The sequence below is a fragment of the Poecilia reticulata genome, linkage group LG2 (assembly GCF_000633615.1).
Source record: "Poecilia reticulata strain Guanapo linkage group LG2, Guppy_female_1.0+MT, whole genome shotgun sequence".
In the NCBI taxonomy this organism is placed as follows: domain Eukaryota; kingdom Metazoa; phylum Chordata; class Actinopteri; order Cyprinodontiformes; family Poeciliidae; genus Poecilia; species Poecilia reticulata.
In genome coordinates, this window is record NC_024332.1 from 37,585,522 (window position 1) to 37,612,840 (window position 27,319).

Here is a 27,319-nt window from a genome sequence, read left to right on the forward strand (position 1 = left end):
AATAGGCTGAAGTTGTTACTTGTGGAAGGAATTTGATCTTTCTTTCCTACCATCAGTCTGTAAAAATATGGGATTTGATTGCTCCTTCTTTTTCTGAATCAGGCTGAATTTTTTTGTTCAATTATAGGCTACATCGTGGAGGTTTGTCACATCGCTTGCCCCCTGGACTGTAAGCTCAGTGATTGGTCTTCTTGGTCGGCATGCAGTTCCTCCTGTGGCAGCGGGCTGAAAATCAGGTCCAAGTGGCTCAGGGAGAAAGCCTTTAACGGCGGACGGCCCTGCCCCAAGCTGGATTTGAAGAACCAGGTAAAGATGGCTTTGTGCTTTTATAAAACACGTCATTTATACAGAAATAAAACAGTCGAGGCAATAGTTACTCATTATTGCAATTGTTCTTGAACTGCTTTGTTTTAAAACATTACTTCAGAAAACCTTTGCGTATTCCACAGAGATTATTAATGTGACAGACTAAAACTATGCACCACATAATTTTGCTGTGAAAGGAATCCAAGAGGTTTTTCTAAATGATAATCTAAAAAGTGTGCCATTCATTTGGAAGAGCACTGGAACTAAACCAGTTCCAGTGCTCTGGTTGTGTGCATGGAGTAATTGTGCTGCTGGAAGGAAACCTCTTTCTCAAGACTTTTATACTCTTTATCTTTTTCTTACATTGGCCTATGATGAGCTCCGCATGTCCCATTAACCATTCATGATGATCAAAAACATCCCATAGGATGCTGTATTGGTTTTAGGCCAGACCTGGCCTTTTACAAATAGGCCAAAAGGCTCAATTCAGAGTACCTCCTTAAAAATGTTTCCTGTTAAGTAATAAGTTGGTCTATTTGTGGATTTCATTCAACAATGATTTTTTTTTTTCCATGCTTCCATTAAGGCCAAGCTGCTTCACAGCTTATTGTCAGCTATCTGTCAGTTTGAGTGGAGGACGAGGTTTTCCTGTTAGGTCTTACTCCTTTTTAGATGATTGGTTGAACATTTCAGTGAGGTTTTCATAATTTTGGAAATAGTTTTAACTTTTCAAACCCTGCTTTAGCTATGATCAGAACGCTACTCGGCATTCAAGATGTGAAATTTTTATATCATAACTTCTAACCAACCTCTTGGACCTTTTTCAGAACAGTTGGATTCCCAGGATTTTGTTGAAGGATGTCAGAGTACCAGAAATGCACATTTTAGACTTTTATTTATACGCAACCTTTTCATTTCACTTTGTAATTATGCATTATTTTGTTACTTTTTTCTTGATGTAATACGACTGAATGCGAAAAGGTTCTTTTACAAATCACTTGCAAAAGCGTTTCTAGCTTTTTCTTAAAGCTAAGTAAAGCTAAAGATTTTAGCTTACATATAGTAAAGGAAGTTTTTGTTTTTTAATTTCTCTTCTTTATCAACATAGTCTCTTAAAATCCATACAACAGACTCCAGATAGGACAGACAGTAAGCCTATTTAATGCTAAAATTGCCCGCACACCATATTTTACAAAGACATGCATAACGTTATCTTACCAGGTACATTAATATGGCATATGCATCAGTTCCCATCCAAATTCATAACATATTTGCAGTATGTTCTTTGAATATATTTCTTCATCCTCTTTGTTTGGAAGCCAAACGCTGTCTCAGTGAACTTGTTGCATTCTGCTCACACTTCAATGACGAGCTTTATTGCCCGTCAGACAGTGGGACTCCTGGGTGACCTGTTCATTTCCCGGAGTCTTCAGTCAGACTAAATCATTGGCCTTGCAGGACTTGCCCTTCCTGTGACATGAGAACGGGGAAAACGCAGAGAGTGAGGAGAGAAGTGGACAGATGGGACGTTTTGATATTCCACAGTCAGGTTTTCTCTGCATTTCAGAACACTCCGCAACAGCACTTCTCTCATGGGGGTCATGGTTTAAAGCGAGGAAGGGTTTTATGAATACTGCCTGTATGCTTGGATGGCCTGGAAGAGGACGCCAGCGTTCATGGAGGTCAATATGGAGATGAGGCGTGGCTGTGTGAAAAATATTCAGACGCGTTCCAGTGGAGAGTTGTGTACAGATGGTTAAGTGCCCACTAACAATGTCTGTGTGGGCCCTGTTTTAATGCCCTGTAACAGCCCCTCCTCCTGAAACAGGAGCTCTTTGCTGCCCTTGAGCTTGTAGCGATATCCTGAGGGTGGAGTGCAGCATGTTGTTAACATTACCAAATTGGCTATTTGGAGTTAAGCACATCTCCCTGAGTCGTGGGTGGAAAGACAGTGCAACCTTTACACTAATGCACTAAGCATAGATCTGTAAGGTTATTTGTCCATTCTGTTACATTAAGCAAGGAACTCCCTCAGGGGGCCCAACAGGGTGCAAGAGGAAGCAGCTTGCTTGAAATATCAATGAATTTGCTCAGACTTCAAGCCTACATTCAGTGTCTACAGTCAAGATTGTTAATATTGCTCTCACAAACGGTTGCCTTCGTCTTTCACACACAGTTGCTCTGCTTTTGCTGACTGAGAAGCAGTCATCGGACAAAGACTAGACTCCCTCCCACCAGCAGATGTTCCCCCTTGAGCCGCAGCCAGAAGTGATTGGCTTGACAGAGTTGAAATTTACAGAGCACCACAAGTCATCCTCTCGTCTAATGGTTGAGTGAGCAAGAAAGATTAGGAGGAAGATAAGAGTCGGAGAGACGAAGGGCCACATAGAGATAATAAGCAGAAATGGTTACGGTGTTAAAAGGGCTGTATGAAAGACAGGCATCGAGTTTAAATGTGATTTCTATGAAGTCTGTTTTTTTTTTTTCTTTCCAGGAGTAAAAATCAGACAATTAATCCACATGAATAATTCATCTATGTGAAACGCCCCCTCAGGTTTTCTTTGACAAATGGAGAGAAAAATAATTGAAGGGCTAACTTTAGTAGGAGAATACTAAATACACAAGCCGCCTTTATCCCTGGATTCTGCATAAATTAGTTAGTTGTATTTGTGAAGGTTACCGAAATGTCATTTTTCCTCATTTCACTAACTCACCCGTTAAAGCTTTTTTTGCTTTCTGATGTTCAGACATAATTCTTTGGCAACATTGCTGTTATCTTAGAAACCAGGAAAACTTTCTGTGGCAGAGCGAAACTGTCTACCGAGGGCAAGACATTACATTTGGTTTTTTGTTGAAAATAATAATAATAATCTGGTTAATTTTCCTGGTAAAAGAAAGTTTATTGACAGTGTAAACAAGATATTTACATACAGTTTCATAAGAGATTTTTAACTGTTTTAAATACGATCACATACATGTTTTTCTCAGTTTCAGTTTAGATAGGACTATAAAAACTATTTCTATTTGGTAAATGACAGAATATTGAGATTTTTTTTTTTACTTTCTTAAATTTCAGAATGTTTCATGTAACTCTGTTTTCTAAAACTGCCTTTTCAAACAGAATGAGTTTGGTCAAACATTTTGGATATTCTTTCACAGGTTCCACCTTTCCAGCTCTGCCCTGAGGGTTTTATGATGGCCTCTCTAAAACCCTGACCTTGTTCTCCTTAAGCCACTTTGTAACTGAATTCGCTGTACGCTTAGGGTACTTATTTATTCAAAAGATCAATTTGTGCCCACGCTTTAACTTCCTGTCTGACCTCTTTAGATGCTACTTCAAGATTTCAGCTGAATCTTATTTTTTTTAAGTGCATTAGCCCACCTGCAACAAATTAACCTCACATCATAATGCTTTTGCTTCACAATTCGGATGTCATGCTTCTGTGTCTCCCCTTTTTTCCTCCAGTGTGATGGTGGTCATCATATTAAAACACTTCAATCTCAGTTTCTTCAGACCACAAGATGTTTCTTCAAAAACACATTTTTCCCCCAGACTGCATATAAAAACAGTAAACTATCATTTTTTTGTGTGTTGCTTTTAAAATTAGGACTTTTTTTCTTTTTTCAGTCGCCTTAGCTTAGCATGGATATAAATTTTTTACCTACCAGCTTAAACCATCACATTCACTGTATGTTTCACTTGTAGTCTTGAATGCACATTTAATACAAAAACACCTCCGAATCCCTCACACTCTCTCTCATTCTCTCTCTTTCCCCCTCATTCCCTCTCATTCCTGTATGATGTGATGGCAGATGAACGTTTCATCTTTCAACATTTGGAAATCATGTCCAGTCATGAGCTACACTTTTGCAAATTTCTTTTCGTAATTTCATGTCAGTTTTATTTATTTTTTCATGATGTCACACTAGGAAGAAATGTGTTTGACATGTTGCCCTAAAATAGGTTGTCACTTCTGCCTCTAAATAACAGAAACGCTGTGAATTGATCTATGATGATGTCATCATCTGGGCCGTCTCAACTTGCAATTATAAATTCTGAATTTTTTAAATGGTTAGCATAATGATCTTGGTCATATAAATTTGAGATAAGTAATATTAAACATAAAGATAAAAGAATGCACATTATTCTGCTTACTACTGTTTAATTTAGCTATTCTGTCTACTATTTAGGAAACAGAAATAATTTGGGTATCCTGGCTCAACAAAAAAAATATGTATATATTATGTGCTTACATGTGTGAAAGTAACCTTATTTACCTCATTGAGTTGCTGTCACAGATAATAAGTGYGTTTTTGAACACTATCACATTATAACATGACAATTATACTGCAGAAAAGTGATAATATATTTCACAAAGGTGATAAATTCACCCKGGTGATGGTGGTGTTTAGACTGCTCTGACAACGACGTTCAACAGTAGGAAGAAGTCGGCATACAGGTTCACTTTGGACGCGCGTGAGAAATTGAATGACTAGGAACACGGACAGCCCAATTTACATGCCACCTGAAATTAGGTCCAGGATTTAAGTAACTGATGTCTTATTTTACTCTGAGTCAGAGCATGTCCATGTTGAACACATTTAAGGTAGTGAAACTTATATCCATGAAGCCTTTCAAAGCTCTGCTGCTGGTCAATGACGAAGAGGGGCAGCATCTAGTGGACTGGACKTTTTTTTTCCTTCTGTGCAGTGTCATTCTGTCTAGGATCCTGATTTCATCCACAACTTCATGAGATACAAACTTCATGTTTGACTGCTCATTCTGAAACAGGTCAAATGTCCACTGASAAGATCCTTACCAAGTTTCTAGCCAACTTTTAAACTTTAGAGATTGTTGCAAACACATCTTCTAGCCTATAATCATTTTAAACATACTGTAATACGATACTACGTTATGCAACATTTTTTGCGAATTAAGGTCTTACTTCCTTAATAAGACCCATTTAACTATACCCAGGACATCCAGATCATTGCCTGCAGCCAACATCTGTTTAAGACTTTTAGATCTGGTACCAATACCAATATTTTTTCAGATTGATTCCATCTAAAGATGTAAGGCAGATAATTTGCAATTAATCTCTTTTAGGTTCTGTTGCTTTGTTAAAGCTCTCCCCAACATGCCATCTCTATCATTCTCAATTTGCCCCTTCGCTGACTTGTTTGCATTTCGCACCCATACAACAAACCATTATTGACTAGTTTTAAAATAGCTTAAATCTGACATGTCACATATAATAGTTGATCTTGTTCTGCTTGACCTCATGAGTGCATATTAGCTGAAACAGCCTTCTCCCACTGCACTATATACGACGATGATTGGTATGTTTTTTTTAACATTACATGGATGATTTAAATATGCACCGATTACAAGGCTGTTTGCCAGGTGATAACATGCTGGCTGGTTTTTATCATTTGATAAAAATGGCTATAAAGCTCTCCACAGCCAGCAAGTGCACTCGTTTCTAAACTGATTGTGATGCATTGAGGAAAGTTTGCATGGACAAGTGGACGTGCACACTTTTACAAAATCAATTACTTTGTGCGTTAATCCTATGCACAACTTTCTGAGCAAGGTCCATGATCCTGCAAAGCCCCTATTTATTTGAAGTGAGCGCATGTTGAGTGTCGAGGATCATCCACAAAGAGGACCTTACGGCCTAGAAAAAACACCACTCAGATTCAGATTATTCAGAGCATAATGATTTTCTTAAATGTGTTGGTTTGTTTTTACAATTTAAACCCACAAAACATGTGGCGTACAAATTTAGGCCACGCACGCTTATTTTTACAATCCCACCATCGGCAGCCAGGAGACACAAGATGCCCTGAGAGATTGTAATAGAAGACACACAGATGTCAAAGCTGAGCTCCCAGAGAAACGCACAAATTGGAACTATAATTACAGGAGACATTTGAATTTCATCATAACTCCCACATGTGTTTCCTGTCAAGTGCTCAGCTATCCAGTGGTGGATGCACATTCCGCATAATACAAAGGAACTGTCTGCACTGTCTTGTAGCCTCTGTGCCAGTCACACAGTTATTTTTTAATTCTGTTAATACCTGCACTCCATCCAACCTGGAACAGCCCAACTGAGCAACATTCATTGTTTGTTACCAGAGTTTTATTATTTCTTTTGTCTTTGTGTATTTTGGATTTTTAATTCACGTAATTCACATAAATCTGTAAACAGTTTTTGTTTTTATGGTTTTATCATGCTTTATATGTAAAGCAGAGTTTTGCCAGTTGCCTCCATTCTCACATGATTTCACATTTAACAGCTGTGTTGTGCAAAATTTCAGTTCACATCAAGATTTCACAGATATTTGTGTTAACAAAATTTCAATATGGGCTGAAATTGTTACCACCTGTACTTTGCTATGTAGGAATAAACTCAGATAAAACTGAAATTTTACTAATTGTCAGCAGTCCGCCCTCTTTAAAACCAATAACTTCTCCCTGATTGACAGTCCTCAATCTCCCCCTCGGGTATATGGTGAGGGTGTCTTCCATGGCGGTATCGTCTTCTTTCAATCCCACATTAATAATATTGTCCCATGTGCTTATTTCCATTTTCCATAAATCGCCTCCGCCCCTCCCTCCACCTTCACTTCATCTCTGTCCTTGTTCGTAGCCTGGTCACCTCCAGTCTTGTAATTCTCTTCTCTACGGTCTCCCACAGAATTGCCTCCATAAACTTCAAACCGTTCAGAAGTCTGCCACCCGTATCATCACCCAGACCCCCTCCATTTTACAACACATACACTGACTCCATCAACTCCAGGAGCCAATTATGACATCATGAATTGTATCATTAGCATTAATATACCTGCAGTATAAAAAAATCTAGTAAAAAGGAGTCTTTTTTTGTTTGCATGTTTATTTTTGTTTGTGGTCTTGGTGTTATTATTAAATATTAAAAAAAAAAACACCGTCAGCTAGATTGCTAAACTCTGTATCTTCACAAGTAGTTGTTATACTGAGATAGTTAAAACTGAAGGCCCTCCTGTACTTCACCAGAACTATAGAAATTGACTCTCGTCGACCTAGTTGTGTGACAAAAGTTGCATTATTTTGTTCGCAGGGAGGGATCTGCCTCCCCTTTTCAGCACCAAGTTTGGTTGAGCTATTTTGTGCAGAGCCCTGTGTGATGTGTTGTGTGATTGGTCGGAAGTTTGTGTGCTTGTTTTTTAATGCAGTTATGCCCATAAACAGCAATGATAATTCACTTCATCTAGTTCACTTCTGTTTTACGGTTTTTGTATATGCAGACTGCATGAATACTTTTAAGGAGCGTTTGTCTGACACGATGAGATGTTATGTACATTTGTAGTATTCTTCACAAAATACCTTCAAAGATTAGCAAATACCTAAAAAAAACTCATGGATGGAAACTCGAGAGGAGGCTGTCTGCAAAAAGGTGTGGCGTTTTCTCTGTAATCACTCACTAAGTTGCCTGTTTAAGCAGGTCAGGTGGTCTGAGCTGTATGTGAAAATGTGAAAATGAATATCCCACAACAACATGACCGCACGAATACTGCTTAGATTTAGGTCCAGAATGGGAGAGTCTTACGGAGGGTAATTGGGGCTGAAGTAGAATTCATAACATCCCAGTGATTTAAGGAAGAATGATGATATTATTGAAGAAGGTGGTACCGTACAGCAGAGCGGTGCTACTGTAAAAAAGTGTTGCCTGTTTGTTTAAACTTTGTGTAATCTGCAGACGTTTGAGCGTAGATCCTCTGCAGAATTCGAGCTGAAACATAAATCACAACAACGTACTTACATGAAATTATGATAAGCATGTTGCTTCCTGAGCCTTTGTGATAGAGAAAATGCTGTTCAACCTCCAACCTGGAAATCTTTTCAACCTGCCTAAAAATATATTCACATTAGTGTTTGATTCAATGCTTTCAACTCAGCAGTGGACTAAGTTAAATTGGCCTTTACCTAGCAGCAGTGTGCCAACTTCAGTGTGGTGCAGGTTAGAGTACGTACTTGCAAATGTCTATTGGAGCAACTGTAATTGGAGGCAGAAGTTAGAAAGGTTAGCATTCACTCTGAGGTTCTTTGTGAAATGCAGTTATGAAATATCTAAGAGGAAAGTATTTCTTTATCTAGCTACCTTGGATCAGTTTGGATTACCTCACTTTACCATTGACATGAGCAGGGACGTTGATTTACCTGCTAAAATGTGAGCTAAAATGTTTTAGCTCACATTTTAGCAATGTGAGATAAAACTGATGCCAATGTTCAAAATTGGTCCATTTTATGGAAGCATGGTGTAGTTTGAGGTAGTTGTAATACATTTGATCATTTCTCACTCAAAACACCCAGAAACTCACATGTGAACTAGACAACATTAACCGAATTTATCAGGAGCACTTTTGAGGTTTTGGGAAGATCTTTAATGGTTTACTACTATAAAGCATTATAAAACTGATTTGTCTGAAGTTTTATCTTTTATATAATGATCTGTTGGTTGCAAGAGAGAAGCTATTTAACAGACTCTGCATATAAACCTTTCTGTTGCATTTTCTTCAGTGCTCTAAATGTCAGTGCCTCGCTTTTGGAAGAACAATCATATTTATCCACAATTAACATTTAGGATTTAAATAACAGCTGTGCCACACGTTTTATAAAAAAAAAGTGTGTTTTAAAGATCATACCAGAGATTTCAACATACAGTCAATGTAAAATTTTGAAAGGTGCATAGATGTTGATGAACAATGATGAATAATGATGTTTTCATGCTGTGTGTAATCTTAGCATTTTTAATTTAGAATAAATGTAAAAGGTTTACAAATGTATTCCTCATAAATTTATATTTTTATTCCATTTCACAAAATGCATAGTGAAATATTGCTCTGTTTTTATTGATTAGTTTTGTTTATACGATTTTACATATTGTTGAAAATTATATAAAAATTTCCATAAATCCTGCTATAACAAAAGATCCCAAGCTGTCATGTGGTGCCTCACCTTTTTCACATGACTGTAAATTCAGCTTTTTGACACAGTGTCTCTGCTAAACGTCTCAGATTGTAAGCACAAATCCCAGCATGTCTCTTTCTATGCTGGGCTGCAAAAAACTTTTCTTGATGTGTTAAGGCAGTTTTGCTCTGCTTGTTTTTTTTTTCCTCTTCAGAAATCTTTATTGACTTGAGCTTGAGATCTTCCTATCTTGTCATGCCACTTCAGCACAGATCCATGGAGGCAGTAATCATGTGTGAGCAACATATTCCTCCACAGCTGTTGACAATATCCTGTGACTCCAAGCAATGACAGATCTAATATTAGGGTTGTTCACAAACTACAACTTCTCTGTTGATACCTTTGGGTTTTTGCTGATGTGCCTGAATGGTTTATTATTTTCCCTACTTGTTTGTATGTCTGTTGTCAACAGTCCTCTGTCAATCTCCCTACAACAACAAATTAAGCATTTGGTGCTTTCATGTCATGATTCGATGTCTTGGCTCCCTTCACTGGGCTGTCGGTGTGCATGGCAATTGAGCATTGAGGCTGTTGGTGTTGTTGGCAGAGTTTCCATTACAAGAAAACATGCCTGAAAAGTCATGCACTTGGTCATATAGATAGTTTTGGTAATCCAACATTTCTTTTGAAGAACATATGATGCTGTTCAATCGTGACGAGATGATATTCTGCTTTGTGTCGTCCTTCTGGATACGAGACATAAATACATGATTCTTTGTCATCTCTAGCTTTATTCTGTTACTATTGGGGAAGTTCTTGTGTAGCAGCAGGCTGATGTAATAAGCTCTGTTAAAGATAAGCTTATTGATGTTTAAGTCTTTGGCATGTCTCTTGGGTAGCAATAGCATATCCACCAGGATATGCAGAAAATAACCACACACAGAAAGATAAATCACATAAAATAGTCACTAAAACCAGCGAAATCTGGAAGATTTTCTTCTTGTTTCCAAATGTTTTAGTAAGTCATCTTCAGCGCAGTAATAGTTGATTATGTCATGGTCGTGCCTTTGTAATGTTTTTTTTTTGTTTTTTTGTGCTAAACGGCTATCAAAGCAGGACAACAGTGGGTAAAAATGTTGGAAGCATCGATATGTTCACAAACAAAACAGCAACACACACTCACTAAACATTTACCAGTACACGTCATTTCAAGCATTATATCAGATCTGCAGCAAAACAACTGCTCCCATGTTGATAGTTGCAGTTAAGGCATTTCTGGTTTTGTATTCCATTCATTTACTCTTTGAATTCGTCCTTGTGTTATTTCCTTGGCGCAGATATAATATTGAGATCATTTTGTGTTGAGCCAAGGACAAACTCAGTGTATAATTTTCAGCATAGCTCACAGATGAAATGATTCTCCCATATGGCCACAAACAGGAGCAATCCTTTTTCTACACCAATACCTTTTTCTACATCAATACCTTTAAGCAATTTTACCAGCTTTGTTTTGGGTTTCTTTTTGTCATATTTCTAAGGCATATTTTTTAACTGTTTCAATTTTCCCTCTCTATTTAGTCCATATCTTACCACACTATGTTCTAGGTATTTACATACAACAAATAAAAAGATGCACACCCATTTTTCTTCACTTTTTGAGGTTAAATCAGATCATAATTCTCTACTTTTATGTTAGTTAGAATCACCAAAATGATGCCAGAAAACTTAGTGAGATCACTTTTAAAGATCTTTTTGTAACTTTCTTCGAATTCGGAAGATTACATACGTTTGGTCAGTGTCAGTGATAATTGTCTTACAAACTTGTGACTCAGGACAAACCTTTTGAGTGCAATTTGTTTAGACTGCATTTGGTTCAATACCTATTTAACAGTCAATGCACTTCATTTCTCACTGGTTCTATTGAAGGTATGTAGCATTTCTCTGTCTTTCAACATCTCCATCATCACCTATTGATGAAAATGTCCTTTGGCAAGATTCCTCTTGACAGATGTTGCTCTTTGTGTTTCAAGTAAAGCCTCATTAGAGGTTTTACATTAGAGGTGCAAATTGGTCAAAGCTGCTGAACTTGATGGGTTTATTTACTGCAATCTGGTTGGGAATCCAGTCTAGAAGAAGATTATATTCTTTAAAATCCCTTCACTTGACATTTTCTCAAAGGAGCATGGATGACGATAGAAGGCTTTTTTTGTTTTTACTGTAATGGGGGCTTAAACATGTTCCTGAAGTCATAACTGTCTGCTGTCAGAGCTATTTTATAATAAACTGTATAAATTCTAAATGGAGAGTTTTGATGTTGTGATGCTAAGTAGTCGAGAACATCAAGAACTTTTAAAATGACTCAAATCAGAGAGACAGACTCTTCTGAGTTCAGTGGTAGGATTGCCAAGGCATTGTACAAAACAATGTTCCTGCTCTGACAGGGTGGATGAAGTGGTCACTTTCAATAGACTATCTGAAATATAGAAAATTTCAAGTGCAAATTGGCCCTCACAAGTTTTGCAGATCCTAGAGCTCCTTCAGAACAATCTGTTAAAGGTACTCTGAAAAATTCAACCTTTAATATAATACCAACTTAAGCATGCTTTATTGCAAATTAAAGGGAAACTCTACAGATTTAGAAATAACATAAAAATATAGAATCTTTCATGGCTGTGTGATGTAAACACATGAAAAGAAAAAATAATGTCCACAAGCATTTAAATGGCTACAAAAAGCTCAATAATGCAAAATTTCATAAGTGGAGAAAGACAGCCCAGTTTTAGAGCAGAATTGTCCTTTTTGTCCCTCATATTTCTATATAATTCTAAAACTTGAAATTCTTAAAGAATAAACGTGTTTTAATTCTGCAGCCAAAATGTCTATTTCTAAAACTTCTTAAGTTTTAATATCAAATTCAGTAATTTTAGACTTTTTAATATCTAAGCTATCGAATGTGTCTTGTTATCATGTTACTATGGCAACAGGCAAATATGACTCATCATACAAAACACAGAATCATGTGGCTATTTTTTTTCTTCACTTTGAATACATTGATACTTTCTTTCCCCTTTTTTGTGGATTATGCTATGTCTGTTTTGCATAAAGCATATGACTGTGGTAAAAAGCAGAAAAAACTAAAATGATGTTCTAAAACTTATGTCCTGGAATGATGTGACCTCAAGTATATCAGCTTTTTTTTTTTTWTTATCCTAAATACATAGTGAGTGACAGAGAGGACAAACATGTCAGCCATATGCACCACTTTTCTTTTACTGTGTGCAGAAGTGCTTTTGACAGCTGCTGTTATGCCACATTTCACCACCTACAGAGGAAGAAGCAGCTCTTTCCTGCTGCTTTGAAATATGACAGTCATCATTTCTTTTTCCTATTTTTACGATTTAGTAGTCCAACACTTTCTCTTGACCTTCTCTGTTTGGATGTTTGTGCGTCTTCCTTTGTACAGCAGACATGAAAAGGGATGATAACAAAACAAAGGAAATAGAAATAAAGCTCCAGGATTACGATTTCATTCAAGCTTCATTTGCTCCAAAGTTCAGGCGGTTTATTCATCATTCAATTTATAGTTAGCTCAACATGACCAGGTACACTGAGAATGTAGCTAATGTACTGTAGTAAACATCTGAAATATGTTATACAGGAAAATTGCATAAGCTTATACTCAACAATATTGGATGTTTATTGTTATTTAAAACATAATTGTATGCGGTTGTTGCAGATTATTTGTGTAAAATGTCTAAATTGTCTAAAATTATTGTACATTTTAAGCTGTGTCGTGATCAGTTTAAAAAAATTTAGCATAAATTGCGTAAATCTGGAAATACTTTTGGTATTAAGTAGTGGCAGATACTAGTGAAGGCATGTTACCTTTTCCTTCTGTTTGCTAGCTAATAAAATATATATTTTTTTCTACTGGTATAAGACATGCAAATTGGAATAATTTTGACATTTGCTCTTCAGAATATTTACACTTTACAGCATCTCTAATGCTTTGAAGTACACATGGTCTCAGCTTTAAAGATCAGTTGTTTCTATTATGTGCTAATAAGAAAACACATTTCATTACACGTAGGAGTGAATATTAAAATAACATAAGAAAGTAACATCACTGACTTTAATATCATGTTGCACTCAGTGTTTGTATTTTATTACCATAATAGCTTTGTCTCTCTGTGCATTTCAGTTACCGTGCGACCTTTAGATGCATACAAACGGGAGAATTAGGTCGATTTATGGCTTTGAAAAAAACCCTATCCGAGCCTTCTGCATGCAGTTCTGTCAGAAATTCTATATAAATTACAAGCTCCCAAATGTATAAAAGAATAAGCATAGTTGATAAATTTTTATGTACAGTATAAATAAAGACTGTATTTAAATACAACAGAAAGTGCGAGAGCATGCAAATGGTCACCTATTTCTCTTCTTTGAGATGGCGAAGAAGCAAAAAATAAATACATAAAAAATATGTACAAATATATACATAGGAAAACAGACATATTTTCTTAGTAGGACTATCACATCCTAGAAACCTTTATGTTGTGAAGGTGTGACAAACATATTTATCCTCTCCTTTAAGCTACTTCACACCTGTGGCAATAAAAATGACCAGAGATAGGAGACACACCTCTTACAAATGCAAAGAAAAATAGGCAGAAAACTTCAGATAATGATATTAAGGTTAGTGTGAATATAAAAAGTTTTTTTTTTTTATTAAGGTTAGTTAGTCTCAGAGATGCTTTGGCACTGGGAAGCACTTATTTGTTGATTTTACAAATAGATGTAGGAAAACAGCTCGGCTGAATGGAGATGTTACTGCTGAGCAGATTGCAGGGGGAAAGCCATGATCAAGTTGAGCAGCAAGAGGAATGGGATGGTTTTAGAGGATGAGTGGGGGATAGTGGAGTCAAGCTGGTGGAAAGTGGTCGCAGAACGAGGAGTGGGGTTGGGAAGAGCACAGGGAGATTCAAAACAACAAATAGTGGCTGGAATGGAATGAACTGGCGACCGAGTGCACAATCTTGCATTGATGGAGATGAAGGCCTGTACAAATGGAGGAGGGGGTTTGGAAATGAGAAGCAGCCTGCAGCTTGACATGTGGTGCTGATCTCTGATCCTTGATCCATTTCTGGTAACCAAGCACAAAACAGGCACTCTTATACAGAGCTGGGAAAAATGCTCTCCAGCAGAAAGATGGAGAGAGAAAGAGCTCTTCAGAGTGCAGCTGAGAACATACATTTACATCACTGTGTAAAGCTGCAGAATGTAACTTTTATTAAGATATTATTTTTATACGTTAAAATGATCATTCTGTCATTACAGGTTTAACCAGGTAATCTGTGCTTCTCTACCATTAGCACATTAAGGAGCATGTACATGGGCATGATTGTGAGTGCTAGGACTCCTCTTGGCTCTCCTCAAAGGCACCTCACAGTGCCGGTGTGCTGGGGGTGGGGAGCAGATTTCTGGATTAGTTTAGGCCACTGGTTTTCTTAGATAGAAGTCTCACTGTTGTTCATGTCCTTAGCCAATACTTTGCTCACTGTCCTCTAATAGGGTTAGGGTCAGGAGTTTGACTTCATCAGCTGTGACTCATCAGCTAAACAACCAATCACTGCTCAGCAACAGTTGCCTCAGCTGGACTTTGACTTCATTCAGGTGTCAAACAATGAGGAAACAGAACAGCCTCGTCTTTCCTCAGAACTGATCTGTGTCAGTAACTCGGTGAGAGCTGCTGGATCCTGAAAAGACTGGAGATAATCAGCTGATGGAAGATGATTAAAGACACAGTTGTTTTGGAGAGAAAGATGAAGATAATGATTGTTTTTGGGATCATCCTGCACGTGTCCCTGCAGGCCTCAGCAGTGGAGATGCTTGAAGGACAATCCATCCTGCTGTTCTGTGAGTTTCCTACAGATGAATTGGTCCGACCCACAGTGGAGTGGAGCCGCTCTGTCCTCAGTCCGTCAACAGTCCATCAGCGTCAGCAGGAAGGAGATCAATTGATAGATCAGAACCAGCTGTACAGAGGCAGAACCTCCATGAAGGCTGAGGCTCTGGAGACCGGAGACCTCAGCCTTAATCTGACCAACCTGCAGACGTCTGACACTGGAACCTACAGTTGCAGCGTCAGGAGTGACAGAGGAAAACAGAGTTACAAGTGAAGAGCTGCTGGTTAAAAAGCGATTTTCATCCTGGGCCAAAGAACTCCTGGTTCTTCCGGTTCTAATTCTAACTGTTTTAAATGTTGCTTCAGCTCTTTTTTATTATTTCCGGCATCGTTTATTCTCGGAAACAAAGATAGAGCTGGAGAAGGGGGAKGTGATTTCAGGGGAGGAATCTGTCCTGCTGCCCTGCAAAATAGCGGACCGCCTCCCTAAAGACGTTAAGGTGAAATGGAGGGACGCCAATAACAGGATGGTCCTTTGGTATCAGAATGGTTCTGATCAGCCTAAAGAACAGGACCAGCGCTACAGAACCAGAACCAACATAGGTGAAGACCTGCGAAAGACGGGAGACCTCAGTCTGACCCTGACATGTCCCACTGATGGAGACATAAACACCTCCAGCTGGATAAGAAACATCCTTTGGACGAAACAGGTTCATCTGGAGGTAAAAGTCCAACAGGTGGAGGTGGAGGAAGGGGCAGAGTCTGTCCTGCTGCCATTCAGACTAACAACTGATCTACTGGGAGAAGATGCAGTGGAATGGAGGTGCCTCAAACTTGAACTAGTGATAAAGGTTCATGTATTTCAGAACGGTTCTGATCAGCCAGGAGAACAGGACTGGCTATGGAGGAGCAGAACCAGGATGGATGAAGACCCCCTGAAGACAGGAGACCTCAGTCTGACTCTGAAACATCCCACAAAGAGAGACAGTGGAATGTACAGATGTTTCATTCTGAGAGAGGGAAAACTACTGAGAGCAAAAACATTCTATCTGAAGGTCAAAGCCCAGCAGGTGGAGGTGAATTCAGGAACGGAGTCTGTCCTGCTGCCATGCAGAACTATAGATCATCTGCCTGTAGACGTGGAGTGGAGAGATGGATATGATGATGTGGTCCATGTGTATGAGAACGGCTCTGATCAGCCTGGAGAACAGAACCAGATCTACAGAACCAGGATGGATGAAGACCTGCTGAAGACTGGAGACCTCAGTCTGACTCTGAGAGATCCCACTCTCGCTGGAACCTACACCTGTAGAGTCTACAGCAGAGATGGAGAAATCCTTATGGAGGAGAAAGTTAAACTCTTGTTTAGACATCAACAGGTGGAGGTGGAGGAGGGTGCGGAGTCCGTTCTGCTGCCGTTCACAACAACACCTGACCTGCTAAGAGGAGATAGGGTGGAGTGGTGGCGCCTCAAACCTGAACCAGTGATAAAGGTCCATGTGTATCAGAACGGTTCTGATCAGCCTGAAGAACAGAACCGGCTCTACAGAACCAGAACCAAGATGGATGAAGACCCCCTGAAGACTGGAGACCTTAGTCTGACTCTGACACGGCCCACTGATGGAGACAGTGGAGAGTACAGGTGTAAAGTTCTGAGAGAGGCAATACCAGTGAGAGTAAAATGTTTCCATCTGAATGTCAAAGCAGGGACGGTCCAGGTCCAGGTCCAATCAGAAGACATTGGAACCAGAAGCAGTTCCGCTGAATCGATTCTTCTGCTGGCTGATGAATCAGTCTGATCAGTTTATTGCTCCATCTCTGATTATTGATCCAGAGATGAACTGGAGCTGGTTCCAGTCTGTTCACTTGTTTCTGAAATGAGACAAAAACTCAAAGTTTTTGTCTCATTGGACAACAGTTTTTTTCATATCGCTTCCATATCACTTTGATAGATTCCAGGAAAGAAAACCTGTAGTCAGGGTGTTTCTGCTGAGCTGAGGCTGCTATTAATATTATGTTACCATTTTATACTAACATTTCTAACAGCATTTGGTTCAACATGATTACATCAGATTCATTCATCAGGTTACATGCAGCATATTGTAACCTGATTGGAAATGTTTTTGACCGGAAATGGTACGTTTCTGCAGATTACGAGAAGTGAGAGGAGGCAAGATGTTTTCATAGATTACATAGTCTAGCTGAGTCATTATTTTTAAAGGCCAACATGTAACAATTTCAGAGCTTTAAACATTTCATGTGCTGTGGAACAATGCAATGACAGTGTTCAGAAATTAAGCTGTACATGTTCCAGATAATTTTAGAAACACAATGAATATGTGTCTGAGACACCAAACATGGCTTTTCATGTGGAATTCTTGTAGAAAACCAGACAAATTCCTCCTAAATAAATCTCAAAGGTGCTGTTTAGTTTCTTTGCCATTCTTTTTCTGCCACAAGAATAGGCTGTTTACAAGACATTAAAGGTTACATCACTGATATTTACTTTATTGCATCGGATTGCAATTGATGTATCAAGTGATGCATTCTGCTTGTAATGTATAGCTATGACAACTGATTAAGTTTCCAGAGATGCTGGAAATATAGATCTTTATTTCATTAACTTGAATTGAATAAGTCGAGGAGACTTGACATCATGTGTTAAAGATGTTTGACCACAGTCGTTGTTGTGCTACAGGGTTAAGTGCCTGTAAACTATATTTGCTAATGCATTCTGGTCTTGTTAAACTAACTCGCCATAATAAATTCAAAAGCAAACGAGAAAGGGGAATTATTTTCCAAGCTTGATAGCCAATCAGTTTTTGCAATTACAGAAAGTCATGTCGTTTCCTCGCTGGAGAGCAGATACGGCTCTATAGGTCTAAGTTAATATTAAACATACTGTAAATAGTGTTTGGCCCATGTTTGTTCGACATCCTGCGTGATGACAAATCTGACAGGAAGACGGCAATAAAGCAGAGACAGTCACATACAAAACACAAGGATGAAAAGCAAATTGATGGCCAAAGGCGAGAACAGAAAGTTATTTATAAATTCATTTGGGTTGGAAAGCTGTGCTTTCTGGCTGGTTCTTACTGCCTGTAAAATAAATAATATTAGAGATGAGATGACTTTCAGTCTTCATTTTATTCAGTTTTCAGTAGAGTTCAGTTTTGTAAAGTAACTTCACAACATTAAACTTCAAAATTCTACCCAAATATATCAAATCCAATAAAGCTAAACTCAGTATAGACTGACGTATTTCTTTCTTTTTGATACCAAATAATCAGATTTAGATCCAATGACGTACAGCCTTCTCAAATCCTAATTGTCACTCATACAACCAAATATAGTTGATCACATAAGACTAGTTATTAAAAAGACCTATCTGCTTAGTTCCTCATTAGATTTCATTTAAGGACTTCAGAGTAAAGGGGTTATATTAACATGCACTTTTTAAAACTGTTTTTAGTTAAAACAATTTTAAATTCCATTCATAATTTTTATACCACTTCACAGTTAGATAATAATGTGTGATGCTTTATGACATTTTTTTTTAAATGAAAACAATTATCAAACTTTGTGAAAAGCTTTCAAACAAAAATGCAAAAAAAAAAAAAGGTTTTATTTTCACTGGAACAGTTTTTTTTTGCTCTGAACTCAAATGTATATATTTTCTGTAAGCTTTGTCTAAATGATTTATCTTGCTGTTTATGTTGAGAGGTCATCATTGCTGGATAATAGATTCCACCAGGGGTTTTTTTCTCCTCTGAATCATCCTGCTTACAGCAGAAGCACAAAGTCACAGTGACAGAGATCTGAAGGGGAGTTCTCTACTTCAAATCCCTGTGTCCCATTTTCTGTGTTTGCACTGAAACACAAACCCAGCAGTGAAACCTGTTTGCACTTTTCATGTAGGTATTGTATAGGTTTGTTTGTGTGGGTCTATTCATAACTTCCCATGTATCTGTGCAGACACACAGTGTGATTGCAAAGCAGTGTGACAAGCTGAAAACCAAACAGGCATCCTTGATCTGCACAGTAAAGGGATCTCACAGTGCTGATGTGCTGCAGGGGGCAGATTTGTGGATTGGTTTAGGCTGCTGGTCTTTCATTGAAGTCTCACTGTTGATCATGTTGTTCTGAGCTGATACTTTGTTCACTGTTCTCTTCTAGGATGACAGTACCGCTTATTTCATATTATTTTGGTTTTGTTAAATTTTCTTTAAACCATTCTTCTTTCGGGATGAAATAATCAGCCAACAATTTTAGTTACTTTTAAAACAAGAACTATGTATATAAGTGTATATTTATTGTGGGTTTTCTTGGATCCACACAGGATCAATTAAAACACACAGTCTGAATTACAGACAGACGTAACATTCGGTTAAATATCACAAATCAGAGGTGTCAGTTTTCTGCAGAGAAACCTCACATGTGTTGTTGCCTTTAATAAGGCCAACAAAACGCTCCTCTCTTCTTTTTAAAGGCACTTGCTAGAGTGTGGTCAGCTTTTATTGCCTCAGTTTGACTCCTTCAGTGTTTCATCTTGTCAGATGGTTTTATTTTGTCTCATCACATCATAAAACGTCTCCAGACTGAGTGTGTACAGCTGGAAATTGAAGTCATACTTGAATGTTTTTCTTTCGGAGCAAATGCTTCTTTTTTGTTTGGGGCCTTCTGACTTAATATTCATGGCAGTTTAAGCCACTTGTTCTACACTTTGCTTCACATAAGCAGTCTGGACCCTCTGCTTTGAGAAATGATTGCTTGCATTGCCCATGGCAGACTAAAAAAAACAGCTCAGAAAATTGTCATCACATTGTTCATAAGTCCTACTCCTGTTTGCTGATTGGTCCAGTTGAAATTGAAACATGGAAATTGAGTTCAATGGGAGAAATCCCAGAGGGAGCACTGAAGGGAGATGAGAATCTAGCAAACTTGCAGAGGAAGGCGATGACAAGGTCAGGCTCATTGCTGACTGTGGAGCCTTTGGGTCGGTAGGTTGTCCCTGAACATCCTGGCAAATTTTCTGTCATCTTAAAGTTTGGCTCAGATGGTTGAAAATTCAATGTGCTTCTGTTTCCAACGACAAAACAGTTCAAATTAGTCCAGAAATGTGCAAAGAAAGTTTGTGCCCTTGACAATTAATGTCAACTTCCCTACAGAATCGTATCATGCAGGGAGTTAGTATAAAGTGTAAAATAGAAAACAACATAATTACAACCATAAATTCTCCTGTACGGCGCTAAAAACAATACATAATAGCAAAGTTAATTAGTAGAGATTCCCCAGTTTAAATGTACTTGTAGGAACCTTGTTTTTAAAGCGATCACACAGCCTAAATGAGCATATGTTTATTCACGCTCACTATCTCCAGACAAATTAGTTTCTTGGAGTTGCCCCTCAACTGCAGGCACAGCCAACGCACAGCTGTTACAGCTAACTGTGGCACTTCAGAAATCTCTCAGCAGTATGAATCACTGTGTTTTGACCAAAAGAGCTGATGAAGCACCTAATCATCCTTTGCCCTCATTAACGAAGCACTGAGCAGAATGCAGTAGTTTTTAAAGTTCAATTAAGGCAAAGCTATACATTTATGTCACTGCAGGCTAAATCTAAACTAATAATCATATTGTTTTCTCTCCCTCCTCAACTTCTGGCTTGTCATGCACTGCTAATATGGACATCCACGCAGGCTCAGGTCAGTGCCATTCATTGTGTACATATTCTCTGCTTCAGCTAATGAGGACAAAATGCATGTCGGATCTGTCAAATTCACCCGTACTGCTGTCTTCTCGGTCCTTTGGTTACAAGCTTAAAAACTTAAGGAATAGTTCGAACCAAACCTACTTCGATTGTCTCTGTATTCGTTTTACATTTTCTTATCTCCTTCAGAATATTAGTTCTTCATTATATTCTAAATTGCCAGTTAGGTTTTTGAAAGTGAGCTCAAAGAAACTAAGCCAGGGTGGAGCACCTGTATTGCTTATCAAAGAAAATTGATTCCAGAACATTTTAAAGGAGAACAAAAGAGCAGAGGATAGAGACACTCAGGGTGTAATGAATATAACTGATTGCCAGTTCTTCTTTATTCTGTAAATGTAACCTTTGATGTACTTGGAAGAAAAACCAACATTTTTCTCTGGGTTTTGCTCAGTCTTTGTAGTCACCAGCTTTAGCCCACCAACGTTATTTTGTGTAGGATTTAGTTTAAAACGTTTCCCTTTTCTGTTATGTCCAGCGTTGTAGAATAAAACATTTATATTCTTTACCATATCTAAAATGTTTAAATATATGTATATATATATAAGTTTGATTGTAAAGAAATAATCGCAGCTGCTACCAAAGAGCGACGGTGTTATTTTTGATGCATAACGTAGTGTGCACTCAAAGGAAGTAGTGGTTTCAAATCGCCCAGATTGAACTTGAGTTAATTAAGTCAAAATTAATATGGTGATTTATTCAGTTAAGATGAAGATGCCACAACTGTTGCCTGTGTGCAGTAGTTTGTAGATTTAAGAAAACAGCACCCTGTGAGCCTGAGTCAGTCTGGGATTCATCACGGTGGGGAATAACCACCTGTGAATAAAAATGATTCAAAATACAGAAAAACCGTAGGGTTCAGACAGAAGTTGTAATTCCTGCTGCTGTTCCAACCAGTATTATAAAATTGATGTCCATTGTGTCAGAAATCTTTTTTTTTTTTCAAATGACTGCTTCACTTGTCTTTATATGATTGATACATGGAGTGATTTTGCAAATCTCACTTTTCTTCACGTGATCAGTCAGTTTTTTGCTAATGAGGGTTTATCTGCACTCCAGTAATGGATCTGTCAAATTCCCAGTATAATGTCTGTCATATCTCTCAGACTTGAGATTTCCAGATCGAGTTTTCTTGCATCAACATTTTATTTGGCCCTTAAAAGTTACTCAATGCCAACGCTACCTGTAGTTTATAGAAGAGTAGTTGAAATATCCAGACAGCTAAATACTATCTCCATTAAGCTCAGACACAGGAAAAAAAAATACAACGTTGATAGTCACCTACATGATAGGCTTCATTTTCACAAAGAGCACCTGCAGTTACCTTATTGGTCTGGCTGTTGATTTCCTGCTCAAGCTATCTTTCCTAGCCACGGGATAAAATGTGTTTTGCTGTCATCCAACAGATTTGAATTGTTCCTTCTCTAGTATGAAAGTTTTCTTGTGTTTTCCAACACAGAGACTATTTTGTCAGGTGAGGAGAAATCCGTCCTCCTGCTGTTTACTACCACGCAGCTCACTCGCAATTCCTGCATAATCTTTGTTGCAAAAGTGCTTACTGTATTCCTTTTCTGTGTTGCCACAGATTCGTTGAACATTCTCCACTTAAAATGCTCTTTTTGTTTATAACGCTGTGGTAGGTTTACAGATTTGCAGAGATTTTGTCGTCCTCACTATATGAAGGAGTGGGCATGAGTTTTCGGTATTTTTTTATTTTTGTTTTAAGCTTTGTTAGACCGTTTGAATAAAATGGTTTCAAAATATTTATGTTTTGCGGCTGTGAAGTATAACGATGTTTCCCGTTTCATATCCGATTCATGATGGAAATCTTGTCATTTTCATTACGGGTGTTTCTCAAAATCCAGACTATAGTGGACAGTAAACAATGTTTATAGTAAATGACTAAAAGTTCTTTTTTTTTTTTTTTTTTTTTTTTTTACAGGTTTTTACAAACTGTCTATCTATATGCAGTGGTAGTGGTGAAAGAGGGAGTAGGGAAGTTGCCAGTTTTCCCAGCAGGGGCATCTGCAGGGACAGATGGGAGATGATGACGGTGTGTAATAGGCATCTGTGTGACCCGCAGGGAAGGGAATACTCGGCTCTCATTCCCACTCTCTAGTCTGAGCACACAAACACTCAAACGCACACACATTCGCTGACACGCATTACAGCTTGTCATAGCTTTTCCCACAAACTGTCCTCAAGAGCGTACCTTTTACCGTGGCAGACAGTTACATAGATTGAGAGTAAACATGTGTTTTACAGAAGCATTGTGCCGACTGCTCCCTGGCGTACACAAACACACACACACACACACACACACACCCACGCCAGATTCATCGGTGGAGAGGAGAGAAGTGAATGAGCTCAAAATCCAGCCAATTACATCGTTGGCTGGAGGGGCTGTTGCCATGGTCATTGCCATTTTACACACCCCATGCTGTTCTCGCCATGTCTTACATAGGTTTCCTTCGGTGTGGACAAAATAGCCTTTATCCCTGTCTTGCTGCTGCAGAATGTTAAGACTAAGAGAAACCGTTGAGCTTCTTTCTCCAGGGCTTTTCTCATCTTTTAATTTTGGCATCTCAAAACATGCCTGAGTTTCTTTACAGTTATGCATACTTTGACAAAAATAGACTCATTCTGCCTTTTTTTTTTATCTAATATACCCTGAAGCAAAAAATAAATAAATAAAAAATTTTAAAAAGAAAGCTTTTAGCACATGCTGTGTACAATTTGACATGAAAGCTCAAGAAACATTTTTGCAAAAAATAAACATTTTTCTCTAAACAAGTCGTAACTGTGCATTTGGAATCAGAATGGTGCAAAGATTCACGTTGTGTCACTGCAGACATCTCTCACAGAGTAGCAAAAAGACCCCTGACTGAATGGCACACAGATGGCAGAAGCAACTTCAAAACACACAAAAAAGAACTGAAACTAGGAGAAGTTGTTGGATTTTTGTTGTTAATTCTGCGCATCTCACAAAATGGAAGAAAATGTGAAGTTAAAAATGTTGAAAGCCCCAATATATTCATTTTAAACTACCTCTCCATCAATTTAGTGTATCTACTTAATCTTCACGGTGCATCATGCATTAGAACATTTTTAAAATCCATGCAGAAAGGATTCTGGCTGAGATTCAAATTCTGGTCAAAAGTCAAAACATGCCTACTGGGAATCCTACTGAGATTCCTGAGTAAGCAGACATTTTACATCATGGAAACTTGAATATGTAAAACCAATTTTTCTATTCAGTTTATTTTTAGTTATATACAGAATTAAGGAGGTTGACCCCTGCAAAACATTTAAAAACATAATTTTTTATCAAAAATGCCATTACATTTTGAATGAGATTTACAATCAGAACGATTAATGAAGCAATTATGGGTAATAAAAAGTTCATTATGATAAACCCTGATATTTTTGGTATTGCCTAATATTTTGGATCAGACACAACACCCACAAGTTTGGATGATTCAGCATCCACTCCACTTTTTGCAAACCTCTCTCTGCCAGTTCTTGAAAACTATGACTCTTGACCAAAAAAAAAAAAGACTAATACGACATGGGTTTTATGAAGTTATAACGAGGAAAAGAAGAGAGTGTGCATCATGGGAGATGGCAGCAACACGAGGAGGCTCCAGGGGGTGCAGCAGGCTAGGTTATCCACTTCTATACCTATCCAGAATATTTGTGTGAGGAGCAAAATGTATACTTGGGACATTTATATCCTGCGAAGATTTAAAAAAACAACATTGCATCAATATGTGTTTGCATTTAAGGGTTTGATTGAAATGAAATACACAAAAAACTGTGTGACTGAGATGTCTTTGTGAAGATGTTTTGTTCAGATCTGCAACATTTCATTCCACATTGTGGCACAGAAAATAAACGTTACTGCAGCCTTTGAAACATAGCTTTACACTCTGAGCTTTATGAATTTGCATGCCACAGAAAACAGGTTCTTAAAGGCATCAGCTCTCTTGTTAGGCTGGAAGAAACGGTCCCTATTGAGAGCAGGAACCTTTCATTCCTGATCAATTCCATAAAAAATCTTTGAAAGTCGTGTTGATTATTTTCTGCTCATAACATAAAACAGTGGCATAAGTGGATACCTTGTATGTCTATGTTCTCTGATTTATATGCATGATTTATTTTTTTAAATCTCACTTATTTTGGTTTTATTTTTCATGCATTTATCCTTCATTCTGCTCACATCTGTGTTTGTTTGTGTGTGTGTCTGTTTGCTCATGCATGCATTTAGGTATACGAGGCTGTGCCGTGCAACAGGGAGTGCGGCCAGTACGAGTGGCGGACCGAGCCCTGGTCCATTTGCACCATCAACACTGTGGACGACTTGCCAGCTTGCGGAGAGGGAGTCCAGAGTCGCAAGATCAGGTCAGTGTGCAGGATAGGCCTGGCAGACTGTTGGGCTGCTTTGGCAGCACACAACCAGAGAAGTTGGATTGGCAACAGCAGTGCAGCACGCTCACTCACTTGTCATTCACACTTGCGGCGCTAAGGGGAAACGGTCACAACAAGCTGTTGCTTCACAACGAATGCTGAAAGATAATTTTCACATTCTTTGCATCTCTTTGGCACTTAGAAAGTCACAGAGGAAACAGAAGCCTAAATAAAGCTGTACTGTTATTACGGCTGTTCTTAAACTTTTACGTGAGAAGCAGAAATAAATTCTACAATATCAAATAAAAAACATTCATTCCCCTTGAACTTTTTGCATATTTTCATATTACAACCACAGACCACTGTTAATTGTTATAAACACAGTATTTTATGAAATTTGTTTTTGTAATAGACCAACACAAAATGCATAATTATGTAGTGGAATAAAAATGACAAAAGCTTCTTTATATACAAGGTCAAATGGGCCACTTTTTGTGCAGTGATACTTATCACAACAACAAAAAAAACTGAAAACTGCATTTACTTCAGTGACCTGAAACCTTTTAGAAACTCTTGTCTGTTCTTTGCAACAACAACAAAAAAAACTAATCTCAATCAGCCGGACTGAAGAGCATCTCTGAACAACAATTTTCAGGGTTTGGAATTTGACTCGACAATTCTAACACTTTAATATGATTTGTTGGAACTGTGCCTGTGGCTGGATGCTTAGGGTATCAAGTGGTGAGTTTATGTTGAGTTTTTCTGCAGGGAAATAGAGTTCAGCACATAGCCATGTATATTTGTCTCAACTGACCAGAGCACATCCTTCAATGTGGTTTACGGCAAACCAGTCCTTCTGCACACCTGGCAAAAAAGTTTTCTTTTTGACACACAATCCAGTTTTGTATTTATCATAAGTTCCAGTACATGTATCACTCTGCGTCTCCTTGGAGCTATTTATGCTATTTGTGTTGGTTTATAAGTAATGGAATCATCATTGATTCCATTGTGGTTTCCAAGTGAAAAAAGTTTTAATATAAAACGTTCAATGACAAGAGAGAGAGAGAGAGAGACGTAAATAGCTCTATATGACTTAGTAAATAGGGAACAAACATTTTAGATAATGAGCAGTCAGAAATGCCAGGGTAAGACTCTGTGTAGGAGATAATGAGTTGTTGAGACTGGAAGATTCTGAATCGATGAAATCATATGGAAAACAAAACCTTGAGTGATATCTATGAAAAGTAACAGCAGTCACTTTCTTGCAAACTTGTTTATGATTAGCTACTCTCCAAAAGTTATAAATGGATAATAGCATAGCCCTTAATAATAATAAATAATAATGAGCAATGTGATTTTTTTTTATTTCTAAAACTTGTTCCCCTTGGGTCAAAACCTACCAGACCTCAACACAAGCACACTAGGAATTATTTACATAACGGGAATATAAATCGATGAGTGAATAAATTATTCTAGTGCTTCATGTGGAAAGTAAATAAACATTTTGACCTCGTGCTTCAGTTTTGATAAAAATAAGATGTTTTTAAAAAGCAGAGAAAACTCAAAGGCCTGATATAAACTAAACACTTAAAATAAGATTACTTCAAATTTTTAGCAATCCACTCTGAGTCAAAATCTTTAAGATGAGTCTCAGTCCATGTGGACTGAGATGTCAGCCCCTCGAGACTTGTTATATAGCTGCTTCTAGTGCTATTTTATTTTTTATTTTTTTTATAGGTGTGTGATGAGGGGAACAGCAAGCAGGGAGGATGGCAGCCCAGACGACAGTATGTGTGATCCAGAGGAAATGCCTCCCAGGGCCCAGGTTTGCTATTTAGCCTGTCCTAATGACTGCGTTGTGTCAGCCTGGGGAGCCTGGAGCAACTGCTGTCCGGTAAGAGCCAATAATTGTTTATTTTTCCTGATGCATTATGAGCCATGGTAGAAAGTTAAAACAGAGGTATATATACTGTATATAT

At 38.0% G+C, this 27,319-nt stretch overlaps 1 protein-coding gene across 5 annotated transcripts in view; it reads left to right on the plus strand.

The window, feature by feature from the left end:
• The window catches only part of thsd7ba (thrombospondin, type I, domain containing 7Ba), a 199,710-nt gene that overhangs the window by 146,539 nt on the left and 25,852 nt on the right, over positions 1 to 27,319 (plus strand). For 4 of the 5 annotated variants that reach the window (XM_008403104.2, XM_008403129.2, XM_017303716.1 and 1 more), the window contains 4 exons: positions 128 to 306; positions 20,866 to 20,871; positions 25,201 to 25,334; positions 27,078 to 27,234. In XM_008403104.2, the coding sequence (XP_008401326.1) occupies positions 128 to 306; positions 20,866 to 20,871; positions 25,201 to 25,334; positions 27,078 to 27,234 (476 nt within the window). The remainder of the gene's footprint in view (positions 1 to 127; positions 307 to 20,865; positions 20,872 to 25,200; positions 25,335 to 27,077; positions 27,235 to 27,319) is intronic. The other variant, XM_008403136.2, reaches the window with a different exon arrangement.